Source organism: Pinus tabuliformis, chromosome 3_1, assembly GCF_031772625.1.
Source record: "Pinus tabuliformis cultivar Carrire ecotype Pingquan chromosome 3_1, CPIR1, whole genome shotgun sequence".
Lineage (NCBI taxonomy): Eukaryota > Viridiplantae > Streptophyta > Pinopsida > Pinales > Pinaceae > Pinus > Pinus tabuliformis.
The window spans coordinates 793,697,357-793,724,147 of record NC_142301.1 but is presented as its reverse complement, the minus strand read 5'-3'; the positions used below and the strand labels follow the sequence as shown (position 1 = coordinate 793,724,147).

General features: G+C 37.7%; 1 protein-coding gene across 1 annotated transcript in view; it reads left to right on the top strand.

The window, feature by feature from the left end:
- Positions 1-26,791, top strand: part of LOC149189828 (uncharacterized) — a 130,595-nt gene that overhangs the window by 79,718 nt on the left and 24,086 nt on the right. Inside the window, exon 4 of the mRNA XM_089411954.1 lies at positions 17,909-17,974. Coding sequence (XP_089268080.1) covers positions 17,909-17,974 — 66 coding nt within the window. The remainder of the gene's footprint in view (positions 1-17,908; positions 17,975-26,791) is intronic.

Genomic DNA, 26,791 nt, shown 5'->3' with positions numbered 1-26,791 from the left:
GTTTCTTTCTCCTCTCTTTAGCCTTGCTTTTATAACTTCTCATCGAACTAAATTCCTAACCCTAATCTCCAAAGTGATTGATGGCTGAGATTAGATAACACATCACTTGAGATTGATGATTGAGAGTAAAACATAATCACTAAAGTAAATACTTTAGTTTTCCTTAGTTTCTTTAGGTCAATAGCCAACATAACTAATTATGTGCTTTTCGTAAGTTAGACTTAGTTTAAATTACAAAAGCAACTTGCTCAATACTTGAGCAAGTATCCGAAAGAGACTTTGGGTGTTTTCTTGCATGCCAAAACACTTGGGCCTGTGCAGAAATACCTGCTTGAGCTACAATCATCAACATCCTACTATTTCCTATTTCTTCTTTTCCATCATTCTATTGCAAACTACAAGTTATTTTCAAGATTCACCAAGCATGATGGGTATATCGATGTGATCTATCTGTTTAGTTCCATTTTTGATTATTATGGTGGTGTTGGGAGGATGTTGAAATACCAATGATAATTAGGAAAAAATAGAAGTAGACAACACAAAACATGGAGAGGAGGAAGAAATGGAAGGGGATGAGGATAATAAAAATGACAATGATGATGGATTGGAAACCAGAGAGATCGTAACACTGTTCTGACAAGAAAGGCATTGAATAAATCCTTGTTTTTGAATTTTATTAAAGATAATGTCCTATAAATACAATAGGGGACGACCTTTGGTTTCATCTTTGCACAGGTTCGATGATTATTCAAATTTACCTATGAATCTTTATTATTCTAAATAATAATATTTACGATATACCATAATCTTGAGGTTAGGTATTTAACATTCCCCACCTTAATCCAAAGGGGTATTCATATGTCCAAGCATCTTTCTAAACTTTTCAAACTTTTCTCTTCCATGTACTTCGGTAATATTTATGCAATTTGCTCACTTGTGGAACAATGTATCAAATGAATGGTCTTGGCCTTTACATGATGTCGAAGTAGATGGTACTTTATGTTGATGTGCTTTCCTCAATCATGGGATCTAGGATTCTTGGCCAACTTGATTGTAGAAGTTTTGTTAATCAAAAGGGAAGTATTATTCATTTGTTTCTCTTGCAAATGCTCTAGTATCTTCCTGATCCAGACAATCTCCTTTATTGCCTCTTCAACAACCACATACTCTACCTTTATAGTGGAATCTACTAGAACATATTGTTTGTGTGATGTCTAGCAATGATTGCTTATCCAAGACTCATGAGGTGTCCTGGAGTAGACACTCCATTCTTCTTATCCCTATCAAAGTTTGAATCTATATATCCAACTAGTTTGCAATTCTCGACCTTAGAGTATTTGAGGCAAAATTCTTGGGTTCCCTTAAAGTACCTTCTAACTCTCTTTTTAACTCACCAATATCCTTCGCAAAGGTTTTGCATGAACTATAAAGGACCCCACTTTCAAGTGAAATATATAATCTAGTGGTGGTAAGGTAGGGAAGGCTCCCTACACGCTGTCTATATTTAGTTTCCTCCTCAATTTCATTCCATTCTTTTGATGTAAGCCTCAAATTTTGCTCTATTAAAGTAGATAGAGAATTACAATCAGCCATGCCAAATTTATTCAAAAACTGTCCAATGTACTTCTTTTTGGAAATGAATATATAACTTGGATCTTGGGTTACTTAAATACCCAAATGGTAGTGAAGATGTCACATGTCTATCATTTGAAAACCATCCAATTCTTTCTTTATAGATGAAATATATGCTTCATTTCCTTGTTATCGAAAGATCATCTACATACACCACAAGATATACAACAATTTTGCTAACTTTTTTGATAGACAAAGTAGCATCATCAAGATGAAAGTGCTTGAAATTGATCTTCAAAAGATGTTAGTCAGCTTTTCATAACATGTGTTAAGTGCTTGCTTTAGGACATACAACTATTTGATGTGATTGTATACCCTATGCTCTTGACCCTTCACAACAGATCCTTCTAGTTGAGACATGCAAACATTCTCCTTCAAATCTCCATTTAGGAAAGTGTCTTCATATCTATGTGATGAACCATTCTCTTTTCATAACATGTTGCCAAAACAAATAATGCACAAATTGTAGACCGTTTTTTTGTGGCAGTAAAGTCTCCTCATATTCTATGCCTTTTGTTTGTGCATGTCCTTTTGCCACAAACCTTGCCTTATGCTTGTCAAGTGAGCCATTTGATTTGTACATGTTCGTGTAGACCAATGTTGTTAAAATCGCGATCGGGATTTATTCGGCGCCGGGAAAAAAGCGGAAAAAATCGTAAAAATCGGGAAAAAAGCGGAAAAAATCAGGAAAAAATCGTTTGGCACAAAAATATTCATTTTTTTTCAATTTTTTTAATATCTAAACCATCTACAACATAAAATAAATACATTGACACATAAATATGATAAAAAAACTAATATATAAGATGTTGAATATCATTTCTAGCGCTAAAATCACACATAACATTGAATCATGTCCTGAATAGTAAGTCCTGATTCCCAACTTAGCCTCAAAATATCAACAAAAAATATGATAATGTATCTCATCATGTCATAATGTCATATACAATAAAATGAAAGTCTAAGACTCTAATCCTATTGATTTCCTCTGCCCCTCTTGCGAGAAAATGTCACTGCTTTCACTGATGTCCTCCGCGCGGACAGCCAAATGAATAAAAAAAAAAAATCGATTTTTGCATATAAAAGCCCGCTGCCCGCGCCAGTAGGGATTTTTTCACAAAAAATCCCGATTTTTTCGAAAAAATCCCGATTTTTTGAAAAAATCCCGATTTTTTGAAAAAATCCCGATTTTTTCGAAAAAATCCGGTATAAAAAACATTGGCGATTTTTATGGATAAAAATCGCGATTTGATCGGGTTATGGAAAAAATCGCGATTTTTTGAAAAAATCGCGATTTTATCGGGATTTTAACAACACTGGTGTAGACCCACTTGTAGGCAATTGGTTTGATTCCAAATGTAGGATCGACCAACTTCCATGCCCTGTTCTTGGTTAGGACATCATATTTGTTTTGCATAGCGTCTTTACACTCATAATGAGAAACAACTTTTTCAAAGGAAGTTGGTTCAACGTTAGCAGATAAATCAAATTCACAATCATATGAAACATCAATATTATTGACATAACATGAATCTTGATTATCTACATCACTTCCATGATCTTATCTTATTGAACTTTTGGTTCTTGTCCTTCCAACCTCATCTAGAACCCTTTTAGGTGTCCTTTTGAGCCACTTTGGACATTTTTGGGATGGAATAGGTTGCTCAACGAATTGAGATGGTGATGCATTCCCATCAAGGTTAAGCACTTCAATCCTTTTTATCACATAATCTAATTGAACCTTTTGTTCTAATGAGGTGGTTGGATCTTGTATGAGAAGGAGACGACACTTGCAATGATTGATCACAAATAGGGATTGTTATAAAAAATCTAGCAGACCTAGTGCAAAGCCTCACTAGGTGGTGCCAGATCTTATGGCAATAAGAAAAAGGGTTGCCACTATCATCTCAACAACCTCTCTCTTGCTCTTCAGTGGATTTAAACTAGAAGGGTGGCTTCTATAAATCACTTAAAAGATCTACTAATGCTATGGCTCAAGGTGATGAGTAAGAGGTCTATTGTTGGATAGAGTATCGACAAGGTCTAAGATGGCCTATGTAGCTTGCACCGATGTTCAAATACTCTATACTTAGAGCAAGAAGTATGCTGCTATATGTTAGGGTTTGGGTTATATGCAAGGATGAGGCATTCAATGTCATATAGAAGCCCAAGAAAAGACCTGAGAATAATATTCAACAACAAAGGAGAAAGGTTTAGACTAGGGAAATTAATCCCGTGGCTATTAGGTATGCATAAGCAACAATAAAGAGAGTGATATCAGCCTTTAAACAATTTATAGATGTATTTCCTAAATTTTAAGCCATAAACATTCACTCAAACTTCACTTTTATGCATAAATTGTTAGAAATCCACGCACCTTAGGTTTGGTCCATGCTCTTAGCTAGAAAACCTAAACACACTGAAAATGCCTAATCTTAAACTTTTACAGAGCAGAATATACTAGCAATTAGATCAATGTACATTGCACAATAATTTTGCCTAGCCTTGTTTCTAATCAGTCCTTTAACAAGAAAATCCACGGGGTTCCCGTACTAGGGAAAGTGGCCCTTTATAATCCCTTACCATGCCAAAATATACAAGAAAAAATACTTGTATAAATACCTGGGCTGAGGCTGAGTCCTTTTAGCTCTCATCTACCTTCAAACACATTAATCATTTGTTGTCCTTTGCTACTAAAACCTACAAGCACTTGCTGTAGCACACATGGCACTTCTTTCCCTCAAACTTTCTAGCAGACTCCCTTTAGGCTAATAGTCAACTCAACGAGTTCTCTTCCCACTTGACAACCTTGTTGTCCCTTGTTTTCATTCACAACTAGCCTTGTTCAAACATGACATGCTCCCTTAGGCTCTTCGTTGCACCTCCAAGCCTGCAACCTATCTCCTTAACCCTCGGCTAGCTCCTATGACAATTGCCAGACTCTAGGTTGCCTTGTTTAGCCCTGTGAGCTACTACATCAGCCTTGAACCAACCCAAACAAACTTCCTCAAGGCCCGCAACCTTCCTTCATGGCTGCGGCCTGTGGCCAATACTCACGACCTACTCCAACCAGACTTTGGTTGCTCTTGTAGCCGTACATAACAAAAAAACTCGGCCAAATACCCTTTAGCCTTTCTTTCTCCTCCTATGGCTAGGTCTGCAACTACTTTTGTTAGATTTCCTTAAAACCCAACAAAATGATTTGTAATTTTCCAAGTGTAAAAGCCTAAAAATATAATCAACTGATATTCTGGAAACTTAAATCACAAACACACTGAGTTTTCTAACACGCACAATATAAAATAATCAAAATACAAACACATCACACATAGAACACAAGATATATCATATACCCAATAAACACCAACTCCAGGGAAAACCTCCAATGTTGTGTGTATTTTATTATTCTTCTACGACGAAAGATTTTCTTCTGAGAATTGTAACATGGGAAAACCTCCTAGTTTATTATAAGTAAAATTCTCATCCACTTTCTAGCTAAATCGATTCCCTTTCTGCACACTGGATCTGCAAACTTCTTGTGTAGATCAACAATTTGACCTCCCACACATGTGCGCACTTTCTATCTCTTGCGCAGAGCTTTGCGCTATGATGTAAGGCTCGACCTTCACTCAGTTTCTTTTGCTTGTATGCTGAGTTATGTGATTTGTTGAAACTCTTGCTTTTCCTTCACTGCTTTCTCACACCTACTTGTGCTCAACTATCTTGCCAACAACTCGCTCTATTTCCTCTTATAATTTCAACCTCAAAAGCTCCTTGTCAACGACTGAGATTAAATCATATGTTAACTTAGGCACTTTCACTTTTTCCTAAGTCTAACTTTACGAAATAGTTAAATAAATTAATATTTTGCTAAAGTGGTAATCTTCAGTGTTCTTCTGCTAGTCTTAGCACTCAGAGAAGCAAAACACTTCTTCTCTAGTCCAATCAACACTCCCTATTAGAGAGGAAGGTGTTTTGCTCTACACCCAATTTTTCTTTGTGGTAAACAAATTGGGTCTCTGGCAACGCTTTGGTCAAAATGTTTGGTATTTGCTCCTTTGTTGGTATACCTCTCTGAACAATATCTCTAATGTGGTGATAACATATGTCGATGTGCATAGAGTGATCATGAAACACTGGGACTTTAGAGAGCTTGATGCAAATCTAATTGTCAGAGTATCATGGTAGGCTCCAACTCTATTGTGAACTAGCCAACGAGAAGCTTCCTCAACCAAATAGCTACGCACCCTCCCAAATTGCCAGCGATGTGCTTGGCCTCGATTGAATTCAATGCGATTGATCTCTACTTCTTGCTGAACCGAGAAACAACTGTTGATCCTGTTACCACAAAATCTAGCAAGCCTTGGAGAGGGAAACCCTACAAGACAGAGCTAGACTAAGTGCTAACAATGGGACAATGGTCCACTGTTACCACAGCCAAGGCCCCCTGCTCTTTACAGACTTTCACCAATGGGAGGAGTCCCAGTAGGAAGGATATCACTTAGAATAGGTATGCTAGGTGTAGAGCATGAAGTGATCAAGCTAGAGCTCATTCGAAAGAGAGGCTCAATAAAGGTACAAGGCTTGAAAGAAGCAAATCACTCTCTAAGAAAAGCCTTAGAAAACAAGGCACAAAACCTAGGGTTTCGAGGTTTTTCTATGGTAATAGGCATTCACAACGTTAATGCTCGAGAGAAAAAACTTCTTATGATTTACCTCAACAAATACTAAGCTCATACAACCTTCAAGAAAGTCCTTAAGTTGAGGGAGAAGAACCTAGGGTTTCCCACTTGGAGCAACACATAGGGCAAGAGATTTTATGGATGAAACTTGAGTGGACGCCCACCAAACATGGAGCATAGGTAGCATAGACCCTAAGCTTGATGTTTAGGCTCTCGAATTCTCGAAAAATCTCTTCCCCAAAATTTTGTTGCAAGCCCTAATTTTTCACCCTAGCCTGAAAAGGACCAAATTTAAGAGGAAAATTTATGGATAAAAGGTAGAGATGACCACCAAGGAATTGGATTAGTGCCTTGTCCTTTGGGCATATGTAGTCTTAGGATGTTCAAGATGAGCTAAATTGTCTTTAAGGAGGCTTACAAATGATGCCCTAGGTACCATGTTTAAGCATTTACCTACTTCAAAGATAATGGAATTTCATGGAGAGTTTAATAATTTCCTCCACTAGGAATATTCATTACATGCCATACATTGAATAACATATGCAATACTCAACTAGAAAGCCTTCCAAAATTAATTTTCAATAATTAGGGCACAATTAGCACATTTTAGAAGCAACAATTCCATACATTAAACAAATTCAAGAGAAAATTTCCATCAACATTAAGCACTTACAAGATGACATGCAATATATCCATCCAAGATCCAAGAAATAGCTCCAAAGAAGAAATGTGAATTAACTCCAAATGTCAAAAAGCATTCCAAAAGATTCTCCAATAGTCAAAGAAGCAAGTGCAAGTTCTTCTCAAGAGATCCAATCAAAGTGTGATGATGATGAGAGATTAGAAATGAACCCTCTCTTATTTATGTGTCTAACTAGGTCAAATTATGCCTACTACCGTCGGGCAAGATACATCCCTTGGTCACACGCTGATTAAGTAGCTTCACAAAATATGAATTAGCCAATCCAAATGCAAGACGAAATGATGACATTAAGTTTATGTAGGGCCGTTGGAAGGCAACATTGAGTTCTCTTTGTGCCAAAATGTGTGAGAGGGCATGTCAAAAAGCATTCCAAAAGATTCTCCAATAGTCAAAGAAGCAAGTGCAAGTTCTTCTCAAGAGATCCAATCGAAGTGTGATGATGATGAGAGATTAGAAATGAGCCCTCTCTTATTTATGTGTCTAACTAGGTCAAATTATGCCTACTACCGTCGGGCAAGATACATCCCTTGGTCACACGCTGATTAAGTAGCTTCACAAAATATGAATTAGCCAATCCAAATGCAAGACGAAATGATGACATTAAGTTTATGTAGGGCCGTTGGAAGGCAACATTGAGTTCTCTTTGTGCCAAAATGTGTGAGAGGGCTCCATAAATCTTGAACAAGGGGGATGGCCCCTTAATCTCCATGTAAATCATCTTGTGGGCCCCAATTTGTGTTTGGGGCACAAAAATTGGTCTCATGGCTTTCCCAGTCATAGAATACCCTGTAAATGCTCCAATCCTGATGGCTATGATGATGGTGTTTCTTCTTGCGTCTTCAATCATTTATGTGTTTCCCTTTCCATGTCTTCAAAGGTGATTAACTGCCACACCACATGGTAAATGCTAAGCCACCTAGGGCACATTGGTCCAAGTGCGTCATCTCATGAATAATGTGGGGCAATGAGTAGACTGCTTAGGGTGCCGATGGCATGAAATTGTGCGGTGCACATGATGGGAGTCCCATGGCTCTCAATCCTTCACTTGGAGGTGTCATTATGATCCTCTGGTGGACTTGGCCCCCAATTAAGCTGTCCAACCCATGATGAAACCACCTGCCAATCACATATAATGTCTAGTGCTGCATCCTCACCATTAGGTACAATAATTGATTAATGAATCTAACTGAACCAAACTTATAATCAAGGGCACATTGAGACTTCATATGGGGCTTCCCTTCCAAATTTAGGGCTTTGATCTTGAAGTAGTGTTACTTCCCTAGGTAGGAGTGGTTAATAAACGACCCTATTAGGTGTTCCCAGCCAAATGCCATGGGTACAAGGATAGTAATAATGAGGGATGTTCACATATTGGGTATATAAATGTAAGAGGGAGCAATCGTGGATACATGAGTTACCCCAACCTTTGTTTTTCCACCTCTATATATTTGCCTTTTTCCTTTTCTTGATTTTTCTTTGTGTTACTACTAGGGGCTCCAGAAAATGAGAGCATGCTATGTCTAATGTAAAGCAATTATTACCCCCTTGAGATGGGGTAGTTCATTGCCCACCAGGGGTTGGGATGTGCATGAGTTCCTTAATGATGTGGGCCCTAGGAACCAAGGTGATCACCAAGATAAGGGTAGAGCTTTTGTTTGGCTTTTGCCCTAGTGCTATATTAAATGCCACGGCCATCTTTTGCATTTTATAATAATCTTTTCTTTTGTTTCTTGCTTGTGGCCATGACATGCGTTTAACTTTCTTTTAGTTGCATCATCCTCTAGGGCAACATTCCCAGGCTTGACCCAGATATGTGGACAAGGGAAGGGGTAGTGCCAGTGCCTTGTGGACCCAATGGTCATATGGACCTTGAGAAGGAAAATGATGAAATGGGGATTGTAATGTGTGAAGGGGAGTGAAAAATGTGGAACGGGAAAATGGGACCACGCTACCAAAATCAGGCTTTCCCAAGTAGTGCCCTTCCTAAAAGCATAGGTCAATAGGGAAAATCCCACGAGACTAGGATTTTGAGGATTAACCCTCCATTTAAGGTAAGGGAACAAAACCACAATCAAAGCCCTTTCTTCTTTGAAGTCACCCAGTAATCCATGCCCAAAATGCCCAAGAGAAAATACATAGGCACCTGATTGCACGATGAAAAACATACTTTTGGGTTGGATTGCCCATCGTCTAACATATGCTCTTGACAGATAGGCGAGGGGACATATGACTGATGCAGGGAGTGGAGATCAAATGACACAATATATCGGCTACATTGGTGGCTGTCAGGGACTGCTGGCTACCTATTGAAGAGATAACTAGGAGAAAAATTCTCCTATGGGGTCACCAACTTTTGGTCGGTAACAGATCAAACATTGAACAATTCGTAAACTGCCGTGGATATTCGACTGGAGAGTTCCTCACAACAGATCCAATAAAATATATTAAAAATATGAAGTTCTAAACTGTTACAATTTTATTAGCTTTATGGATCTGTAGATTTACTGTTAATAATGCATGCATGCGAATTTAAAATTATGCAGAAAATAGAGAAGAATGAAATAAAAGCTTTCACACACATTTGACACAAGATATGACTTGAGAATCCCTTTTTGGAGGAAAACCCAACTGGAAGGTGAGGCTGCTCTGCTCTCTTTTTCTAAATGGAATAATGGCTACGAGTACAAAGAAGTATGCTTGTGGCTGATGGGCTACTATAGTGCATGAATCCTCTCTGTGTGCTCTATCTCCTATCCCTTTCTGCTATTTTTGCTCAACTATGGAACAAATGCACTCAAAAGAATGGAACCCCTTTTTCTCCTAGTGGCCTAGTTATAACACACCCTGATAGCCTACTAGTGGTTAGGTTTGACTACCTCAATTCTTAAACCGGAGTTACAATATAGACTCTTCTATAGTCTTCTACATCATAGTCACGTGGCTAGCCCCTTTTTCATGAATAATTGGGGCTGACGTGGCATCCTCTCGAATTATGATGGTGAAAACATGAAGGTCAGCTTCTGACGTTCACATACGAACTTCGATTGATTCGATTCTTGTGCCGTTGGAAAGGTCTCTGTGTATAGAATAGGAAAAAAAAGGCATGGCACTAAAGCAACAACATTTTACCCTTAGAAAATGGCGTTTAATGTCTCAAAACACTCGAAGGTTTTATACTGCCAAATTGCGTCCCACCGGTAAAAATGGTCCTAAGAGTTGATTCCTCGACTTTTTCTACTCTGAAAGCATCTAGATGGATGACAAACAATATAATGATCCAATCCATATCATTGAATGCACAACCTGATGTGCTCTTTCTGATTGTGGAGCTCCGTGCCCAATCTACAATAGTGAATCCCTCAAGCCTCAACTGATCAACCTGTGTATGCCACAAAGCATGCTCTACTATCCCCTTGAGATATCTCAACACGTGCTTTGCAACAACCCAATGTGCTATGGTAGGCTCGACCAAAAACTGGCTCAAAGAGTTGACTGCAAAACATATATATGCCACATGTTCACCAAGTACATCAACGAACCAATCATCTGCTGGTAAAGTGTGGGTTATACTTGCTCTGATCTACATGTATCCACCTTCTTCCAATTTGTGAGTAGAGGCATGGCCATGGGCCTGCAATCCTGCATGTAAAATCTTCGCAAAATCTGCAAAGCATACTTCCCTTGTCCCATGAAGATTTCTCCATCACCTTGCCAAAGCTCAAGTCCAAGGAAATAGTGCATAAACCCGATATCGTTCATCTCAAACTCACCTGCAAGATCTCTCTCGCACTCTTGGATGAGCTTGTCTACAATTGTCAAAATCGGGTCGTCCACATATAGCACCAGAGTAAGTGGCTCACTGCCTTGCAGAAAATGAGGGATTCCAAATGCTCACAGCCTCCTTGGGAAATGATCCAATCATGCGCCAATAGGTCCTGTAAACACTTGTTATGAGTTTGTAGAAACTGTCCCTTAAAAATTTGGTCCAAATGAGTTATCAAATCCTCCAAATATGGGCTGCAAAACAAGAAAAATATTAGTGGACAAAAATCAGCTACATGAAGTGTATATGTACAATTATAATTTACAATGGTCTAAGCTAAACTTTAAAGAGTGTGAGTAAGCTCTCACTCTTTGATTAACCATTTTAAGCTCTTAGATAGCAAATGAAAGCAATTGGAGCACAATGTTTAATAAAAGTGATTGAAATTTACAAGTACTTGGCTTGTGTACAAGGTATGTCCCAAAACCTTTACAAAGCCACTTTGTAAGATAAGACTATGAAGGCTTAAAGAACAAATGATAGCTCCTTTGAGAATGTATCAAGAGTGGGTTGGTCTCTCCAAAGACTTCCCCTCACGCTTGATAATTTGATCCCAACAAGATGTTCCCTCTACAAAACTTCAATCAAGAATTAGTTCCATATAGAACAATAAACAACAAGAAGAAACTCTAGAGATTTATTTGAAATCAACTAGAGTATTCTATACCTAGAGCACACTTCTAAATCAAATGTCAATACAAGATAGCTCTACATTAACAAATCCACAAGAGCATATGGAAACAACTTAGATCAAAGCATGAGTAGAAGGAATTATACCAATGAGCCACAATTCATCACACTCCAAAAGGAGAAGCACCTCATGAATGAAACCCCAAAGTCTTTATTGATATTTCTGAAAGTGTACAAGGCAACAACATTTCTGCAAGCACAATAGCTAGTAACAATCATTACATAGTGAAAGCCCATAACTCTATTATATGGAAGCTTGGGAGCCAATCTTAATGCTCCTTCATCTAAATTCGAATTTCCCAAGTGGCAACTTGATTTCTTCTTTAGAGGTCCACACAATCCTTGATGAGGGAGCTTGAATTAGATGAGAGGACATGTGCGAGAGTGAAGTGGAGTGGTAGGAGACCACTCTCCACCTCACTCGAGTAAACTCTAATCCAATCTCAAGTCAACTCATGATATCTCCATGAAGCTCAAGTTAACTTCCTCAAATCGTGGATCTTGTCACTGGAACTCGTTGTCTTCTCCACAAAAAATTTGATTTGCTTGATTTGTGGCTTATGTGGTATCCACATCATTTAGTAACTAAACTTTGACCTTTAGATGAATTTCCACCTCATTTCCACATCATTTGATCATGTGTGGATATTTATATTTTTCTATTTATTTAATTGTTGGGCTAATTTATTGCCACATTTTTTAGAAAACTTAGGAAAAGTGAGTTTTGAGGCCCCGAATTTTTTTTTTTACCCCTCAAAGTGTGTCATAGTAGAAATTTAAGTGCGAGAGGTGTAATTTTGAGCACACATACCCCATACAACTTCTCTAGACATCACTTATTACATTTTACATTTAAATTTTATTCAAATTTCCGCCTTGCGAGAAATTAAAAAAATTAAAAAATTAACCCCTAGACCTAATCAAATTCCACGAAATTTTACAAGTGATCTATTATGGTAATATAAATTGACTCTAGATACTAGGACTCACCCAAGGCCTCAACATCAAGCCGCAGGGGTTATGCTTGGAGGAAAAAACTCAATTAATTATTAAGTCTCCGTAAGCACCTAATAATTAACCAAGTGAAAAAAAACCTCCCAGAGTAAATTCACTTGATGACAAGGTCCCAAGTTACCTAGGCCTGTTACATGACTCAACTCATCATACTAGCATCACTTTACATCATCCCCGTAGGGCTTGTGGAATCTGAGTACAACAGAAGAAAATGAGAAGAAGAAATAGAGTTGAAAAACTCTGATGACATAGTGAACTTTGATGGTACATGAAGCCTCTGATACATCCTTGGGCATGGAGTCTTCAAATTTTTTTGGGTACACTTCAGTAGTCAACAGTCACTAAGCTACCTCAGATTCAATTTTGTTGGCTGTTTGACATGTATTTTTCCTACTTGCTTTAGTCCCACTTAGCCGACTCCTCCTATTCCTCACAACATATGTTTATTTCTAATACCGACAACCTTAGGAATAACACCTCGACCTTTGTTACCACAGGGGATCTATACAAGACTGTAGGGTTCTTGCGTTAAATGCACCTTCGTTACCTGAGAACACAAGTTCCCAATTTTGCTGCTACAGGGAAGGCTTCCCACGCTCCCTTGCTACCTTAGATACGCCTCTTTTGCTGCCTCACAGAGGGTAATTCCAGCCCTTAGAGATACCCCACTGCCCAGACCAGACCTCAGAATAGTATCGCTGCCACACTTGACACCTTAGAAAGTCTCTGCTGACACGATGGACACCTCAGAAAGGATCTGCTGCCACAATTGACACCTCAGAAAGGATCCACTGTCATCAACAAAGCCTCAGGGGGACCTCGCTGTCTTAGAATGACTTCATGGATAGATTGCTGTCGTAGTTGAGCCTCAGAATTCATGCATTGCCACAGATTGCTTCAGACAATGTCTCAGGGTAATTCGCTTTCCAGATAATGCCACAAAACCTTGCTTCCATTGTATTGTTTCCTCATAAACCTTTGTTTACATAAAATGGATGAATGACGCCTTAAAAATTATGCGAAACAAAGTAAAGAGAAAGGTGGATTGGTTAGGGTGGAATCTTTCACCACCAAATCCAACCAGAGAAACGGTGTCTTAGAACCCTCTAAGAGCCTCAACTCACAAATCAGAAAGAACTAGTGTTCTAAAAATCGGTCGAACCAATTCGAAATCGACCGAGTCGATTAAGCCGGACCGCTGCCCGGGTCAGCTCGATACAAAATTTGGTTCAAAGGCAGGTTTTTTACTGAACCGACTGAGCCGGTTACCATCTCGGTCGGTTCAGTAATAGACCGACTGGCTTGGCCGAGTCTGACTTAAATCGGCCGAGCCAATCAAACCCAGTCAACAACGAAATTTGGAGGGAAAGCGGACTCCAAACTTGGTTATTTTTTGGTTTTAGGTTTTTTGCTCGTCCATCTAACCTTTTCCAAGCCTATAAAATCTACCCAACCCCCCTCATTGCGCCTGCTAGTGCTACTACTACAATTGCAGTTGGTGATCATGATGAGGAGGAGGAGCCGTGGGTTTCCTTGTCTGAATCTGATTCAGAGTCTGAGCAAGATGACGTTGGCTTCTCTAGCAGTAGCCAATAGTGATTAGTGACTAGTGATGTTTTACTTTTGTTGTAGAGGCCACTTAGAGCCTCCTTGGTTATGTGTTTTTGTTCTGATCTCTATATCATGTATGTATTGGATAGTGCATTGGGTGCCGTTTTCATATAATGGATATATTCATGAGCTTACTTTGATCATATGTTGTCTTCTCTCTATATTATAATGCTTTGTGTTTGGAAACTTGAATGAAAATCTTTAAAATTATGTTTTTTTCATAAAAAAATAAATATTTAATGTATTTATTACAACGACAGAGTCATTGAAATCAAACCGGCCAAGTCGATACCGAGTTAGAGTCGTCGGAGTCAACCCTCGGCCGGTTTCGAACCCGAGTCGGAGTTTTAAAACATTGTAAATAACACAATCCATGATGATCAAAATGAATCTCCTCTCTCCTTTTTATAGATTCTCTTTGGGGCTTTCCCTCATAAACTCAATTTTGAGTAATTAGCAAGTTTCCCTCCATTTGTCCCAAATTATCTAAGGTTACCTAAGTAACATCAAATAATGGGTTCCCCCCTTTATAAATGACTATGGTCTATGGGGTTAAATAGGCTACTTCGTCCTCCCTTTTGTGATTTAATTAGAAGAGGACATTACAATGTAGTATTGTACCTACCAGTAACCTGTTTCACATACCGCTTCTTTCCTGTTTCTCCCTGATTATAATGTGGGATGTTGCCTGTTGCAAATAATACTATTCCAACAACAATCGAAGAGTACATTGTACAAAGCAGATAATGTAAAGCCAGTGCAAGAGCTCATACAAACTCCAGAGAAATCATAGTTCTGAGTTTGGCTTGTTCCCTACAAGAATAAGAGATATTTCTAATCCATGACTGAAAGCCTATTGAACATAAGGCGTGTCTGGAATGTTGACACAAAAGGGAACTTTGAACATATTGCAATGGAGATGAACACAATCATGCCCATTCCTGCACCATACAGATGGCCAAGTAAGTGAATTGACTTCCATAATCCGAGTCTCTTCACAATAGGCTTCCATGCAATAGCAAAACACAAGATACCCTATCCAGTTGGTTTTTCATTGTTAAGTCAGTCCTAAAAGTTACAGTTACAAAGTTGGTTACAAATGCCATAAATGTCATGCCCTGTATGAATCATAACAATAGCCGACTCTTTTTGGCTGAGTGTGAAAACCTTAAATATGATAATTAGGCTGGCTTATACAATCTATGGCCAAGCATAAACCGTAAGTGAAGTGTCATTTCTAGTGGCATGTAACTTGTACATAATACCATACTGAAAGATGAATGAGAATAGACTTAGTATAGTCTCAAATGTCCTTCCTCTCAAAGAATGAATATATGCCTTCATGCTCAGGTGAGATCAAATTTGATATCACTTTCTGAGAATGAAGATCTGTCCTAGCTTTCTCAAAGCTTGCTATGAGGTCATTAGCACTGATATAACATCCAGATTGCTGCTGTTGGCTTCCATTATATCCAATAGCTGACAAAGCTGGAGTGGATTCATGTGGACAGAAATTAGAATGTTGAAAAATGAACAACATTTATTCTTCCTTCTAGAAGGTGCAGGACAACACGGTATTCAGAGAGAAACTTCACTATTGGATCTCTATAGAATCAGTCGATAGTTTTCTGTGCTCTTGTTTGCGTCTTCAATCACAGATAAGATACCCGTTCTCCATGAGATGCTGTAGTTTTCCATCAGCCATTGATACTACTTCGACTTCTCAATATTTTCTTTTGTGGTCATTAACTGAGCATTGGCTTTTGCACTATTTGATTTCCCAGTAATTAAGGCATTGTAATACGGCAGTATCCCTGCTAAAATGTACTGCCGTATTACTGCTAAAATGTTGGTAACACTTCCACATTTTACCATATCTGCTAAAGCTCCTTTTCAGATTAACTTTTGCATTTGGTTTAACAATATTATCTTCTCCGTGGGAGGTGTGTAGATCCATACAATTTAAATATCTAAGCCTTTCCAAATTTGTGGCATAGGTACCTATTTGTATCAACTACTCCTTCCTAGCAATCTGCCTACACCTTGTAAGGGTAATGCATCATAATCTAGGGTAAGGGATGGTATATATAAGTTTACTTACATTTCTCCACTCTTGGAATTGGCAAGGTAATGCATCATAATCTAGTATAATGGATGGTATATATAAGTTTACTTACATTTCCCCACTCTTGGAATTGGCAAGGTAATGCATCATAATCTAAGGTAATGGATCGTATATATGAGTTTACTTTCATTTCTCCACTCTTGAAATTGTCTTTCCATCGACTATCATTACATGGAAGTCTTCTATGAGGCAGACAAATATATTTAGTCTTTTTCCCATATGGACATTGATGATGTTGTATGTGCTTTTAGAATTGGCTGACACTGTTACATTGGATATTTAACAACACCTTAATTGTAAGCATTCTGGGTCGAGAGATTCCAGTTACAATTGTTGATGAGACATTGGGGTAGAATATTCTCCTTCTCAACCCAGGTTGACTTCTTCATTTTAGTGTTCTTCTTTATTTGAATCAATTATGTGATTATCTAAATCTTTTGAACTAATGTTGTTGGTGTTATCACCCTCGGTGAATCAGTTAAAACTTAAGACAGTATGCAGATGAGAGATATATTCCCTTACTCCTTGGTGAGATGCTTCACCTTTGGCAGAAAACTCTCAGAGATATATCTCCCTGTCTTACTTCTAGCCTCTTGATGGTTCCAGTGGCTAGAGGCACCATAAGAAAATCTCCAATGAGGCAGCATAGACTTCAAGACACAAACTATTGGACAAAAAGAATCTCATTCCACTTCTTCCTTGGATGTTAGAAGAGCCGATGAGTTACAGATTTGTTGGTTTAAGGATTCTTTGTTGTGGCCCTTAAAACCCTTGCACATTTTGTTCTTTTGGGCTCCTTATGGTTTGGTGGTATCTGTTTCAACTTTGTCTTTGTACTCTTTTATTTCTTTTACACCTTAAGGAGATGCTTGCTGATTGTTGTCAATTTAAAATTTATAGAGCATTTGTGGCCACCAATATACTTTAATTTTAAATTAATCTAAATTGAATGTTGACATTTTTTAACCATGTTTGATACTGTTCTCCCAATCCACAAGCATGAGAAGTTTGAGAAATGGCTTCAAGTAGCATCTGCTTTAGATCTGTCTTTTTGAATAAATTTTGAGTATATCATACAATGTTGCAAATATCATGTAGGTGCTTACATCACCCAGGGACTGTAAGGACTTAGGAAACTCGTAAAAAATATCAGGGAAATGAAAATGTTGACAAACTTAAATCAAATTAAAATATTCCTTTTTTTTTCATTTTTGAAAAAATCTAAAGCAATCCCCTGTCTACCCTTTTCATAGCCAAAATGAATGGTGAATAACCCTTTTGTCCTTGATACCCTGCTTTTTCTTTTCAAAATGAGCAATAGGATCGATAATTTTTTTTTTGTTACCCAGCTTATATTTTTTCATCATATTGCAATATTTTCATGATATATCACTACATTGTACTACCCCTCGAGATATTGTGACATTTTCGCTGGTAGTATCGTGGAGTTGAAATACTCACAATATATTTCAATATTTTAATATATCAATGATATTTGCAACTATGCTATCAAAAACCCTTAACTAACATCATTATGATGAGATTCTATGTGCAATGTCTTTTTCACTTACTGAGTTTTACTGTTTTCCGAAGTCTTCTTAACCCGAGATTTCAACTTGTATTTGCAGGTGGAAGAAGAGATGCTTATGCGCACTTTCCATAGCCTTCTATCATCTCAAGGACTAATAAAAAAGGTAGCTATATCTGGTGTTTTGGTTAAATTCTAGAGATTTTCCATGTTCTAAGCATGCTTGTATACAGATGTTAATCAAAAGATGGAAATAAATATGTACATGTATATTTTAGGATCTGGTGTGTAAAAAAAGGTTTGATATGAGCATGTTAGCCCAACGTTCATAAAATTGTTAGAATTTGATGCAGACATGAAAATTGCAAATTTTCTGAACAATCTTATAAATAGGAACACAAATCTTATTACTAAATCAGTATTCACATTACCAGTGAAGGAATTTGTTCCTTTAAAGATATAAACCACTAGAATTTAGGTGGGAGCTAACCCATACCATATCGAATGCTAAGTTATATGCCTATATATGAATGTAAAATGGAGGTGGAAGCACAAGTTAGAGTTAACCTCTGCTTTTGGAATTTCTAGAAACAATGATAGAGCCTAGTTAGCGATTCAGCACTTATAAGATAACATATCAACATGACAAACTGAATGTGGCACATGGGCCCAGATAACTACAGGTACACAAACATAATAATTACTATATTCTAATCAGTGTTTCACAATGTTCCATCAAATTTCCGGGATGGAGGGACGTGGGAACAGTGAGACGCACATGGGGGGATAGGGCACATGTGGGAGCACCCCCAAACTATAGGAAAATTCAGGGGGGTTGGGCGACATCGGGGTATCTATCTATCTATCTATATATGTATATTATAGACATGATTCAAATTCAATTTCAAATATGAAATACATTGATTTGTACATCAGAAATTATTCGATGAAATAGAAATTAGTGAAATATTGTATATACATTGATTTAAATTCATTATTCATCATTTCAAAATCTACATCGATTTAAATTTATCATTCATCATTCTAGAATCTACGTTGATTTAAATTCGTAGAATCTACACTGATATAAATCAGTTCTAAGCAAAATAGTAGATACTAAAGTATGACAACTGGAATAGTAAATTGAAATTACTCAAACTGAAAAATAGTAAAGAGTGATGAGTGAAATAGTTGGTTTGACGTCATCTGTATTTAGAGTCAAGACTCAAAAAGTTAAAAGTGGAAACGAACATTGGACAATGAACCCATGTGATAAGAACTGGGTTGGTCATCGAACTGGTTGAGCCCAAAACTGGGAACCAGATAAAAACTGGACCAACAAACTGGTTGACCAAAAAATACATAAATATTCAAATTTTGAAAAAAATACATAAATATGCATGTGCATCCATATGAATCTAAGCCATTATACGCAAATAAGCAAAGTTACTTATACATATAGCAAGGGTGCATATAAAAAAATGGCATTGAGTGCAATCCATCTTTGAACCGAAATTACTTCAACAAAGATGCTCTAGATGGCCTGTATGGTCCAAAAAATCATGCTACAATAAATACCTACATATCTTCAAAATCATTGCTTATATTGGGATCCTCATCATCAATATCGCCCTCTAAGCATTCAAATAAGATAGAAAAAGATTAACATGTCAAATCAAGATTTTGTTTGAGCGATTAATACAACTTTACTTGGGTCATGAATGATGTAGAACTGTGATTTTGAAATTTAACAAAAATTAATGAGATTTTACCAAACATGAAATTTTTAAACAGAAGTTAACCATTCATTAGCAAATACTTACCCAAAACTCTTCTCTGAAGGTGCTTTTGATTTGCTGTTGCTCCTGCTCCTGCTACCAAACTGCTCCTTTTGTCCTCCCAACCTATTCGGTTCCCAGACCCAAAAGACTTCAAAGTGGAGGTCTTTTGGCCCCGTGCCCAAAGCTCCAAGAAAAAACAAGGTCCTTTCTGTTTGTGGCTTCCTTGGATTTTCTTCTTTGTTTGTAAAAATGCTCCCAAAACTCTCCTTCCTTCACTTGCTACCTAGGGAAAAAATTCCTCCCCCTCTATGTCGTAACCCTTCTCCTTATATGCCCAAAATCACTGCCTCCTCCTTTCCACTGTCTCAACATTTCTCAATATAATAAGGTTTCCAGTGCTCTCTTTGTCGATACCTGGCACCCAGAAGGGTCTTTTATGAATTCTCGAGGTGGTCACGTTTAAGAGTTGACCGTCATAATTTTGATTTTAGTTCAAGTGACAACTAACTTAAATAATTTACAATCCATGAGATATTTGATACTAATTTATTAATTTATACCCTTTTGTTAAAGTTTATTAACCTAATTCAGAGCTTATAAATTTATATAATTTATTGAAGTTTTTATCATTTGTCCTTGTAAACATATATATTTAGTCCCTTTTAGTTGATATAATATATATCATGTTTCTTTTTAGTTAATATATAACCTCTCCTAGTTAAAATCAGTGTTGATAATATCGCGATATTTTCGGCAAAACAATATATCGCTGAGTAAATATCGCGATAATTTCCGTTTTGAAAATATGGCGCGATATTTTCAAAATATCAGCTAAATATCACCATATTTTGAAAATATCGGCTATGTTTAAAAATATGAAAAAATTGATTTTTTTATGTTTGCTGATATTTTCCGATATTTTCGCCGATAAGATGTTTTTAGGACCCTCGCCGATATTTTCAACACTGGTTAAAATAATAAATAATATATATCATATTATTATTCTCTTTTATTTGCATAAGCCATTGCATTTATTATTATTTTTGAACAATATACTAGTTATATATTATGATGGTGGCATATATAACAGGTACCTCACAATATATTCATTACATTCTGGTGAGTTAGGTATTCACTCAGTACTTTAATAATTAATTCATTACCCTATACTTAGACTTTTCATACTTATTTAGTATGTATACTAGTGCAGTGCATGCGATACATGCATATGTGCATGCTTATATTCCTATGGAGCTCACGATTCCAGATGGGTTGTTACATACACCCCTCCTTCAGAAAACTTCGTCTCTGAAGTTAGGGTTTATATAGTATATCAATAATTATTTAGCGATTAGTATAAATCACATAAGATTTGTGTTTCGTAATTGAATTTTTGTTTTACATGAGGACACTTTAAAATTTGTGTTTTGAACATTTATAGTTTTTTAACCTTAATAGTCATGCCCTACCCCAGCCGAGCTCCCAAGCTATTCTAAAATCATCCTATCCTTCCTAATTTCTTCCGCTCCCATCCTATACGTTCTCTATTGGAATATGCCATCATGTCAGCTATATTGACCTAACTATTCATAGACCCCAAGGGTGACAACATCGACTATGTTGACTTGATTTCCCTGTAGGCATCCAATAGTGATCATCACACGTCTATTGGAGCATGGCTCGCACAGTGCTCCCATGACTCCAGGTTTCAGAGGATAAACGGTGGGCAACACCTCCACCCTTCCTAGTAGGACCAGAGCCAACATCTTATCATGTAATCTCATTGAGCCTCAATTGTTCTTGGAGTTTTTTCATTACGTGTGTCGGTTTGGTAACGATATTATTTGCAATGTAAACACTTGTCCACACATTATAACATATGCATCAATATAAATTCAAAGCCATATGTATTTAGATAACAGTTTCTGTGCATTCTTGATACATGGTCATCTATGATATTGATCTTTGAGTTCATATAACATATTTGGCTATGTCTATCCAATACATCTGTAAGTTTGCTTTCACATTAAGTAGTCAAATGTAGTCATTCTTTTATTTCCATCTCATCATTCATATTGACATGTAAAATAAAATTATAGACATCACATCCATAATATAATTCATAATTCATATTAATATCATGTACCAACAATGTTAAGCAAATAACATACTTCATATTGGTATCCATGTACCAACAATGTTAAACAAATAACATACTTGATATCGGTATCCATGTACCAATAATGTTAAGCAAATCATTCCTATGGGCAACAGTTCAAAATGATAGCCTTAAGTACCCAACCAAAATAAAGTAAGGATATACAAAGTAAGGCTTTAAGCATAGTTTTAAAACTCGGGCTCAAACTCGGAACCGGCCGATGGTTGACTCTGCCTCGAACTTTGACTTGGTATTGACTCGACCTAGTTGATTTCAATGACTTAGTCTTTGTAAAAAATACATTAAATATTATTTTTTATGAAAAAACATATTTTTAAATATTTTCATTCATGTTTCCAAACTCAAAGCATTAGAATAATAGAGAGAAGACAACTTGGTCTAGATCTGGCTCCTGATGAGCTCTGGAATCTGGCCATGAATAATCTTCAAACTTAGCCACTTGAAAACAGACATACCTGAGTCTCTTTATTTCACATAATTTCCACTGAATTCGCCCTTAGAACAACACTAGAGACGGTCCTTGAAACAACCTCAAAGTTTTGCCTTAGAGTTAGGCTTACTCTCAAGAAATTTGGTTTTCAACCTTCAGAGATCAACAGTTCATTAAATATTCAACCCTTCTCAGCAGGCCTATTCTGATTTAAGGCACCAATTTGACTATCAAATAGTTTGGAAAATAAACTGCTTTAGACAACATACTACAAGAATACCCTTGACAAGTGATCAATGGCTATTATTGTAGGCATATGCACACTCTCATCATTCGTGATCAAATTTTGTCCCTTCAAACTTTGCTTAGCACTAATCACTGGAGGAGCCCTTGATTGCATTCAAAATGGGCTTTACTTGTCCTCTGTATGCAACCCAAAATGACTCAAAGATCAACCTCAAAATGTGTCGGTTGATTTAAGTTGGGCTCGGCCGAGGTGGCTGGTCCATTACAGAACTGGTGAGTCAGTGACCAACTCGGCTGGTTCGGTAATAGATCGGTCGCCAGACCAGTTAATTGGTTGAGCCAGCCCGGGCAAGGTTTTGGTTTGGTCAACCAGGCTGAATCTGAGACGAACCAACCTGGTTATAAAACTACGGTTTTAAGTGCTTCAAAATCAAAATAAGTTGGGGTATTTTTGGCATATGGTCTCTGTATCTTCCTAGGTAGCCGATCCAGGACTATACCTGTCCCTTTGAACCTTAACTTGGTCTACGTTACAGTATATGTAATGGTTCGACTGAAATGGTTCCCTCGTCCTATACCTGCAGTTCCTTCCATTGAAGGTTATGATATTTGTCAACTATGTAATGTCTTGATATAGATACATGAAAAACATTATGAACTTTATGCAAGTGGGGTGGCAGTGTAAGATGGTAGGCGACAGGTACAACTTTTTCTAGAATTTTGAATGGCCCAATGAACCGAGGCGACAACTTTGTCCCTTTTCCAAATCGGATTGTGCTGTTATTTGGTCTGATGTGGATGAAAACCTGATCCCCTGCTTCATAATTTGTATTTGTCCTAACGCTGACTGCATACAAGTCCAGAATCTTGAAGTAGATCGTGAATCTCTATATGATCTTTTAAGGTACTCCATGAAATCTAATGATTTTAGTTATAAATGCCTGAGCTATGTCAGCCACTTCATAAGTATCTCTTACGGGAATGAAATGGACGCTTTTTGTTAGTTTATCTACCAGAACCAGAATGGCATTGTGTCTTTGTGGGGTAAGAGGTAGTCCGACGATAAAGTCCATAGAAATTACCTCCCATTTAGTCATAGGAATGTCGTGAGGTTGTAGGAGACCTGCTGGGTGACGATGATCAACATTCACTTGCTGACATTAAAGACATTTTGCAATAAATTGGAAAATATTGCGCTTCATGCCTGCTCAAAAGAAGAGTTTCTTTGTATCAACATACATTTTCTTTACACCAGAATGCGCACAATATAGCGCTCTATGGGATTCCTTAAAGATGTGTGTTCAGAGATCTCCAATATCAGGAATATACATTCTGCCACGGAATCATAACAATCCATCATCCTGTAGTTCATATCTCTCAAACTTGGGTTTTTTGGACCCTTACTATCAAGCCCAGATCTCACTTTTAAATACCAATTGTCTTCCAAGAGATGTTCTAGCACTCGCTCCCTCGAGTCTACCTTGATGGGTAAAAGAGAAAAGATCCTTGGTCTCTTACTTAGAGCATCTGCCACTACATTCTCACTTTCCCTTTAATGTATGAAATTCCAAAGTCATACTCACTTAACAGTTACTCCATCGTCTTTCCCTAGCAGTCAAGCCCCTTTGCGTAAACAAATATTGTTTACGCAAGATAGTGTCTCCATATCTTTAATGCTAGTACTACAATGGCTAATTCTAAATCGTGTGTGGCGTAGAGTTCTTCATGCGGCTTTAACTTTCTAGAGGCATACACTATTATTCCTGTATTTTGCATTAACATCGCACCAAATCCTTGCTTGGATTCATCAGTACATACAGTAAAATATTTGTCCATATCAGGTACTCGCAATATTGGTGCGTTGGTCAACAATCTTTTAAGTTTAGAGAATGCCATGTGACATTTATCGGTCCACTCATACCTAACTCTTTTACATTGGAGGGTTGTGATAGGCTTTGTTATTCTTGAGAACCCTTCTACAGACCTTCGATAGTATCTGACTAAACCTATAAAACTACCCGCTACATGCGCATTCTTCAGTATTAGCCACTCCATGATTGCTTTTATCTTCTCAGGATCTATTGAGATCCCTTCACCAGATATAATATGACCTAGGTAATGAATCTTATTTTGAAAGATAGCTTTCCATATAATTGGTGTTCCCTGAGACAAGATAATACTATCTGTAGAAGTTCTTCATGCTCCTTTTCATTTTTTGAGTAGATGGGAATATGATCTAAGAAGACTTGTACAAAATGGTTGAGGTACTTGCGGAAAACACTATTCATAAGATTCATGAATACTGCTGGTGCATTGGTCAACCCAAATGGTACCACCATGAACTCATAATGCCCAAAACATGTTCGGAATACAGTGTTGAAAAGATCGAAGCTCCTTTCATTTGGTCAAAGAGGTCATCAATTCGAGGCATTGGATACTTATTCTTTATTGTAGCTTGATTTAAGTCTTGATAGTCTATGCATAATCATAAGGAACCATCTTTCTTGGCAAAAATTACAGGTGCATCCCAAAGTGAAATACTAGGTCGGATGTGTCCTATATCCAATAGTTCCTTCAGCTGAATTTGTAACTCTTGAAGTTCCAGAGCCATCATTCTGTAGGGTGTTGTAGAGATTGGTTCTGTACCAGGTTTTAATTCTATTGTGAGATCAAACTCCCTTTCAGGGGTAATCATTTACAGAAGCATTAAAGACATTGAAAATATCAAATTCATTGTCTACAATGGAGGAGGACATTAACACGAGAGAAACTAGCAGTGAAGAATGTTCTAACATGGGAAATGACGTTGAACATGTTGAATTAGGATCTCTTCAAGGTGACATAAATAATGTTGATAATCAAAGTGGGTATATGACAACTAAAGATGAAACCTCAACATTCATCTCTACCGGTAATGAAGTGTCCGAGAGCACCATTGATAAGGAAACATGCACAAGCTTCATCATCCCGAAGGTCAAGGTCCAGTCCCATGTACATGAAGAGTTCTATGAAGTTTCTGCTATCAGAGAGCAAATTATGGACATAAACATGTGCCTGGCTTAGTGGAGGAATGAAATGAACCTTGAAAAGGTTGGAAGTCCATTATGGAAGTCCATTAGTAGTAAAAGACAAAGAAGAGCTTAATGGGACATTTTTCGATGAACAATCGCAGGTCCAATTTCTAGGGTTTTGTGCATAGACCACTAGGTCCAAAGTTGAGGTAGTGCAAAAGGTGCTTGATATGAGGGGTCCTCAAGTGAGGGTGCTGACAAATATGGAAAACCTGAATGCAGAGCAGAAGGCCATAGAGGATGATACGCCCATGCCAAAGCTGCAACACAATGTGAAGTTGATTGTTGATATGGCAGAGGCAGACATTCAGAAGTTTGATCGAGATTTAAGGCATGAAAGGGAATCTGTGGCAATATATCAGAATGAAAACGTTTGAATTCAGAAAGAGGCCAAACATCAGAAGCAACAACTAGATAATATAGAGAATATCATGGCAGCACTGGATAGAGTTTGAGAGGGTGTTGCGACAGGTTCAATGACGGTGGAATCCCTTGTGGGAATTTTTGAGAATTTGTAGTCTAAATATTGGGAGGACTATAAGCTTTGTAATTTGTCTTGTATTGCATCTGTGTTTGCTTTACCATTGCTAACAAGCGTTTTCCAGGGCTGGGAACCACTTCAACATCCTTTTCATGGTTTAGAGATTATGTCTATGTGGCAGAGGCTTCTGCAAGTGGATGAACCCCGTGACTATAGTATATTTCGAGAAGCAGAGGTGAGTGCATCGACTCCTTACACTCAACTCTTCTCAAAGGTTGTCCTTCCAGCAGTGAGAATAGCTGCTATAAATTCCTGGGAACCTAGGGACCCTGAACCTATGTTATGCTTTCTGAAAACTTGGGAGAGATTGCTACCAGCTTCCATACTCCACACCATTCTTGAACAGATGGTGATGCCTAAATTAACAACAACAGTAGATTCCTGGGATCCTCGCCGGGAAACTGTGCCAATACATGCATGGTTGCACCCTTGGCTTCCATTGTTGGGACAATGGATAGAGCCTTTGTATCACCTGATTCAGTATAAGTTGGAAAGTTCACTGGAACTGATGTCTCGTGCAGGGCTTGTGACCCGAGTCCCCCATAACTCAATGCTTTCCGTCTACTGGAGAAAGGCTAGATCTCGCTCCTCAGTTCTTTCGTTGGAATTGATGCCCAATGCATGGCTTTTGACTCGAGTCCCCCATAACTCAATGCTTTCGGCACACTGGAGAAAGGCTAGATATCGCTCCTCTGTTCGGGAATTCAAGAAGGGTATTGCGATTCATGAAGCAAA